The sequence below is a fragment of the Morone saxatilis genome, unplaced genomic scaffold, assembly GCF_004916995.1.
Source record: "Morone saxatilis isolate NCDOM2014 unplaced genomic scaffold, NCSU_SB_2.0 Contig14, whole genome shotgun sequence".
In the NCBI taxonomy this organism is placed as follows: Eukaryota; Metazoa; Chordata; class Actinopteri; family Moronidae; genus Morone; species Morone saxatilis.
Genome location: NW_023339696.1, coordinates 17,531,273 through 17,538,291, shown reverse-complemented (window position 1 = coordinate 17,538,291; position 7,019 = coordinate 17,531,273). Strand labels below are relative to the sequence as shown.

General features: G+C 39.3%; 1 protein-coding gene across 1 annotated transcript in view; it reads left to right on the top strand.

The window, feature by feature from the left end:
• The window catches only part of slc1a9 (solute carrier family 1 member 9), a 16,423-nt gene extending 12,840 nt beyond the window's left edge, over positions 1-3,583 (top strand). Inside the window, exons 9-11 of the mRNA XM_035655373.1 lie at positions 816-950; positions 1,087-1,522; positions 2,411-3,583. Of these exons, the coding sequence (XP_035511266.1) occupies positions 816-950; positions 1,087-1,522; positions 2,411-2,593 (754 nt within the window). The 3' untranslated portion in view covers positions 2,594-3,583. The remainder of the gene's footprint in view (positions 1-815; positions 951-1,086; positions 1,523-2,410) is intronic.
• The last annotated feature ends 3,436 nt before the right edge of the window (positions 3,584-7,019 follow it).

The following is a 7,019-nucleotide window of genomic DNA, read 5'->3' as shown; positions in this document are numbered from 1 at the left end:
TAGTGCCAAACTGCTCATGGTAGGAATTGTTGGGTCTCTGTAAATAATTTTATAAGGAGTACATTCTATATATATGAAAAGTGTCCTGAGATAACCTCTGCAATGAATTGGCGCAATACCAATAAAATTTTATTAAAATTTAAATGAATTTAAAGGACCACATGCTGCGTTCTAAGTTGTAACTTAACTTAAAAAATACTTAACTTAACAGTAAATACTCTGTAAAAGTGAGAAAATAAGACTGTAAACAAAATTCTCATATGTAGGTTTGAGGCAGAGATGAGCATCAGCCTAAAACTCTGCATGAATTAGTTAGAAGGTAGTGAACCATTAGAGTGACTAATCAGCAGTGAAGGCAGTTGGTGAGCAGCAGTTCTGCGATCGGCTGTCCAGCCTAGAGAATCAGTTATTTTCACCACACAGTCTGACAACAGAAGTCCAAAGCAAAATTTTACAGTGCCAGTTTGTTTTTTTTTAATCAAGCAAATTCTCAGTTTATATTCCAGAGTGGAGATGTGTTAAACACATTTGCAGTGGTGTGAAAGTGTCTGGTTTGCTTTCAGCCCTTCTTATTTGGATTACAAACACGAAACTACTGACAACTCATTTCCTCTCAAGCAGCCATGGAACATATGCATGTCTGCTTTCTGTTTTCTTTGTGGTGTGTTCAAGCGCAACATGTAATGAAAAGATGTTAGGCAGTGTAAAAGTTTACGTAATTCTTTGTTAGTGTTACTTGTCTGAAGTGGAGTACAATCTCTATCAGTTTTTTCTTGCTGAAAATGGATGTGTGTGTCTTCTTTTTCCTTTTCCAGCATGACTGCCACCCTGGCCAGTGTTGGAGCTGCGAGTATTCCCAGTGCTGGACTGGTTACCATGCTGCTGATCCTTACAGCTGTGGGCCTACCTACTCAGGACATCAGTCTGCTCATCGCTGTCGACTGGCTGCTGTGAGTCAGGTGTCTGATAGGTGGAGCGTGTATTTTGTGAGAGGGGTTGTTAAGATATTGGTGATATTGGTGTATTCAGCTCTTGGTGGCTCTCATCTATTTCACCCGCTGACACTGATACTATTTATCCACCCAGTGACAGAATGCGTACCTCCATCAATGTGGTGGGCGACTCATTCGGTGCCGGGATCGTGGACCACTTGTCGAAGGATGAACTTGCCGAACTTGACGCGGCAGATATGCAAATTCTCCCACCAGAGGAGGAGCTCGATTTCATCCCTCCACCCCCGATCCTTACAGAGATGGACCTGGTCGACCCTTTCAAACCGCCCGAGCTGCCACCTCGCTCCCCTCGCCCACCCAAACAAAACCACCACGGTCACGCTCTCTCCCAGTCCTCTGTCACTTACTCACCGTCCCGCTCTATCCGATCTCCATCACCTCGCTCCATCCGCTCTCCCTCTCCGCGCTCCGTCTGCTCCCATTCCCCTCGACCTTTCCGTACTCATTCACCACGCCTCCTCCGCAGGACGGAGCCGGGCTACTGCGCCCTGCCCAGCCATGATAACCAGGTATCTACCCACTGCTGCTTCTTCTGGTTCTAATGCTACAGAATACATGTTCCTCTATGATAGAACTACTGTAAAATTGGATTGAAGAGATACACCAGGTTTATGGAGATTGAAGATTGGCCTGATGGTCAACTTATCAGTTAAGTTAGGAGGAGACATACATCATCCATGTATCTTCAGGGCATTCAGAAGATACAGTGTGTTGAATAAGAAAACACTGTGGGTTTCAAAGGTCACCTATTTCTAAGTCTACATTTCAAAACAATGTATTTGGCTGTATCAACACTGTCACCAATACTGTCATTTTCAAGGACCCACTCAATGGATTCACATTAGACTGCCTGTCTTAAGAAATCCCCTCTGAGTAACTTTTTATTTAAAGTCTTCATAGTCAATCAAAGATCAATCTAGGATCACTGTAAATCCTAGATTGAATCAAAATTTGATTCCAGCTTTCAAAAAATGTGATAAAAAGTATTCTATTTTTCATTTTGCTGGGGACCCACAAAAGGACCCCTGTTGGTCCCCAGACCCCAGTTTGAAAACCACTGCTCTTGCACCTTAGCATAGCTCCTTCGAAGGAGAAAATAACAAAAGTGTGGTTTCTCACCTGAGATAGTTCCACAAATAATGACTAATTGAGCTTTATTGAATATATACTTCATTATTATGTCTTTAATTTACTATCGCTTAGCATGCAGTGTCGAATAGGGATACATGGATGATTTAGTTCTATGTTCTCAAGTAAAATGATCAGAGCACGATATCTCCAAACCCTGGTGTATTCCTTTAACATTTAGCACATATACATGTGTAAAATTCACCTTTCTTTAGTCAATACAAGCCACATGGTTTGCATGTTCTCATCCTGTCTCTTTGTCCTCTCAGATTCCCACACTGCCTCACTCCTACCGAGAGAGAGACAGGGAACGGGAGAGGCTGAGGCGAGAGAGTGAAACAGAGGAGGACGAGGAGAGAGAGAGGGTTCTGGGTGAAGTAAGCGACGGCGAGGAGAGCGATGACACTGCTTATGATCGGAGGCACGTCCTCCCACCACCCGACTTGCCGTGATTGGATTTTAGCACAGAAAAGCTTCCTTGTCGATTAGTTTCCGTTGTACGACGGCTTTCCCCACTTTAATGCACAGCTCCACAGGGTTCCAGTGGAGCTTCACAGTGGATTTCTGGCTGGTTACATTTCTACTTCTTAGATGTATTTTAAATTCACTGCTCTTGATTAACAGAACTGTTGAATAAGTGATTGATACATTTACTTAGAGCTTAATATGCATAGATATTAAAAATGTTGCGATGGCAGGTCTGAGACTTTTGCTCTTTGGTTTCCTGCGAAAGAGAGCTTAAAGAGAGTTTTTTCCCTTGTTTACTCATTACCTTTTTATAACATGTCTGTCTTGATTTGTCATATCTTAACTAAATTTAAAATACCTCTGTATGTCTGAACTTCCTTCAGTTTGTTTGATAGGGGAGAAAATCTCCTCTTGATAAAGAAAAGTAGCTTGGTGTCAAGGCCACCTTTTTTACCAGCCTTTTAACGCACAACCAGGAGTTATTAGTTGATCCTTTACCTCAACTCTTTCTACTTATATTTTCCTAGCAGGAGGGGAAAAGTATTAAACTTAAAGCAATTGTTAGACATTTAGAAATATGCTTATTCGTCTTCTTGCAGAAAGTTAGATGAGAAACTTGTGTGTTACAGTAAAGGTAACAGTTTGCCACGTTATAGCCTGTTTGTTTAATTGATACAAAAACCAGCGTAATGAGGACAATTTGACGTTTAATAGGATGTGATGTGCTGGGCTATTTCTTGGTTACTTCAGTTTTTGTGTGAATTAAACAAGCAAAAACCGGTTAACCGGTGAGTGCTGGTTGGCGGATTTAGTTATCTTTGGGCCATGCCAGGCTAGCTGTTGCCCCTGTTTCAAGTCTTGACTCGAAAGAGATAGTGTTCTTCTCATTTGCCTCTTGGAAAGAAAGCCGATAAGCGTATTTCCCAAAATGTCAAACCATTCCTTTAAAAGACCTTAAAAACAGGTTCATCTAAAAAAACAAATATACAATTATAAAAAATAATAATAATAATAATAATGTCTGATTATTTTATAATCAACAGAACTGTTGAATAAGTGATTGATATGTTTACTTAGAGCTTAATATGCATAGATATTAAAATGATGAGATGGCAGGCCTGAGACTTTTGCTCTTTGGTTTCCTGCCAAAGAGAACTTAAATGGAGAGTTTTTTCTTGGTTTACTCATTTCATTACAGAAAGTCTGCTCTTGATAAAGAAAAGTAGCTTGGTGTTGAGCCCACCTTTTTACCAGCCTTTTAACGCACAACCACGAGTTATTAGTTGATCCTTTACCTCAACTCTTTCTACTTATATTTTCATGGCAGTAGGGGGAAAGTTTCACATTTAGAAATACGCTTATTTATTATTTTTTTGCCAAGAGTTAGATGAGAAACTGGATGTTACAGTAAAGCTCACTGTTTGCCACGTTATAGCTCGTTTGTTAAATTGATACCAAAAGCAGTGTGATAAGGACAATTTGACATTTAATAGGATGTGATGTGCTGGGCTATTTTCATTACAGAGAAATAGTCTAGCATATAAATGTCTGTAAAACCACAACTTGTTGTATTTACACTTTGATTCTTTGTGTGAATTAAACAAGCAAAATACACCATGTTAACCGGTGAGTGCTGGTTGGCGGATTTTGTTATCTTTGGGCCGAGCCAGGCTAGCTGTTGCCCCTGTTTCAAGTCTTGACTCGAAAGAGATAGTGTTCTTCTCATTTGATTCTTGGAAAGAAAGCTGATAAGCGTATTTCCCAAAATGTCAAACCATTCCTTTAAATGACCTCAAAAACAACAACAGGTTCATGTAAAAAAACAAAACAAATATACAACCAGCAGACATTATTTTTATAATTCTCTACCTTCTTGCGTCTCTTGACATTTTCACCCTCGGTGCTCTTCTCGCACATAACCTCATTTTCCTCCGACAGCGGTCACTCTTGATGTTAATATTGTCTATATTATCTATGGTTTGTATTTTCTTGTTGTGGTCTGGTGTCTGAAATGATGAGCAATAGGCAAGATGGTGTTTTGATTTTGTGGTATGTTTAAATTTACTAGTCCTTGATTGCTGTAAAATAACTTCATCAGTCTCTTCTTCCCCACTCAATTGCCTTTCATTTTAAATATAAGTTCATCGACTGCCTCCCTACATCCTTAGGTCTTCAATCAGATTCACAGGTCCAGGTCATGTGTATATTGTATGTAATAAAATCTTAGAGATTTATTTAAAATAACTGCAATTCTTTTGTGTTTTCTCTGATCCTTAAGTAACTTGAACAATCTGCGGAGGGATTTGCAGTCGAAAGGGGACACACGTCAGTGTTTGGTGACTAAAGACTCAGGAAAAATCCCGCAGACAAAGATATCACTGGATGGAAAAGTTGCAACAGACACACAGACAAAATGCACACGTTACACACGAGGCTGCGCTTACACATTGATGAGATAAAGAGATACCAGCACACTTAATCCTCTCAAAGAAGAGTTAGAGATGGGCAAGGCAGGAGAGAGTGAGGGATGGGAGAGGAATCGGAGGGCAGCAGATGGCCAGAAAGACGTCAATCCTTTTCATTCTTCCCAGACAGCATAAGGGCGCTGTGAGTAATTGCAAGCAGGACTGACATTAGCTTCGGGTCCCTGCACGTCAGAGGGGAGAGTCGAGTTAGGTAAAAGGGAAAAGGTGAAATGCTGCAGGTCAGTGCTCAGCAGAAATTCAAAAATCTGACAGGGTATCGAGGTTTGTTTGAAAATGTGTCAAATTCTAATTAGTGATGATTGAGTTGACGTTCTGGCTGCTGGTGTCTGAAATGAAACACTAATCTGTCCTGTAGCATGAGAGAGAGCTGCCCCTCCAACACATGACCTGAGGATATCACACCATCTGAGGCGACGGGGGGTCAGCAATTTAATCACTGCAGCTATCATCATCGAGAAGACAGAGTGTATGTGTGTGTGTGTGTGTGTGTGTGTGGGGGGGGGCATTATCTGCTCCAAAACTCGGTCCATTCTCTTTACTTTGGCTCAACTCAGACATACTCTTGAGTATTTGGTTGTTATCGCTGCTAACAAATGTAAATCTGACACCAAGAGTGTTAGAAAGATAAACACAAAACTGATGGTGGTATTAAGAAACTTAATTTACTTTGATTTATTGGTTGGATTTCTAATATAAATAACAGCAATACATTAAATAGATTTGTAAAAATGTCTACGGCTAAAGTTTTTGTTGATAAACAATAGGTGCTAAAAAAGGTATACATTTTAGTTATATCAATTGAAATATATATTAAATAACAGTTTCTGAAGATTTAGGTAAAACCAGATTAAAATCAATTGCAAGTTTCTCAACAATCTAAGATTGAGGGCTGCAACTAACAATTTCCTTTATCGATGAATCTGTTATTTTACTGATTTATCATTAAATATCTGAAAAGAAAGGAAAAATGTCCATGGACACGGACTCCATAACGCAGAAATATACAATTTAAAAAGATATAAAAATGTTGAAAAGCAGCAAATCCTCAGTATGGAGAATATTATCATAATATTATCAATAGTTGGCTTTTTTATCATGTTATTTATTTATAACTAATTGTTTTGTTTTATAACATAAAATGAAATTTTGATTGATTGACTGGTGGAAAACTGTGTAATGTAATGTTTGCCACATGATGAAGATAACTGCAAAAGTAGGAAACGAAACGACTTAGCAAATAACACGGTGTACTGAAAAGCACGCATTTTTTAACATACGTAGTATTGGCCTGATGTCAAATACCTGATGCAATCACAGTACAAGCTTAACTCCTACCAGCTTGATATAATAAGTGTATAATAAATTATTTAATTCTGTGGGTGTGTAACCCATTCAGAAATAGTGTGTGTAATTTTTTCCTCACTACCCCATAAACTAAGACATGTCTTTGTTTTGGATAACATGGAATGAAAATAAGTCATCTGGATCATATGAACACAATCATTTCAAGAGGAAAAATGTTGCGTTTGGTTACTCCAAAGTCTTTTATTTCATATTATTGTAAATCAAACCCAGTGGCAGCAGGAGGGAGACAGATGTCCTGGTTTGTGCAGTGGTTTTAAAACACAGTCTGACATCTAGAGGCAGGATCACTCATCACATGAAGCAGAGGGCAACAGACGTAGCCTATACCACACAATCTGTACCCACTCGTCTGTGTGACTTTTTCAGAGCTTTTCTGACCATAATACTGTGTACAGGAACTGCAGTATCCAGTATGCACCACCCTCTAATAATACTGTATACACACCTCTTGATGCTTTTAAAATGTTGTTTAGATTTGAGCACACACATTCATATTCATTTACATTCTCCCTGAGTCGCTGTATAGGGAGTCGTGAAAGAAATTCAGAAATCCATGACA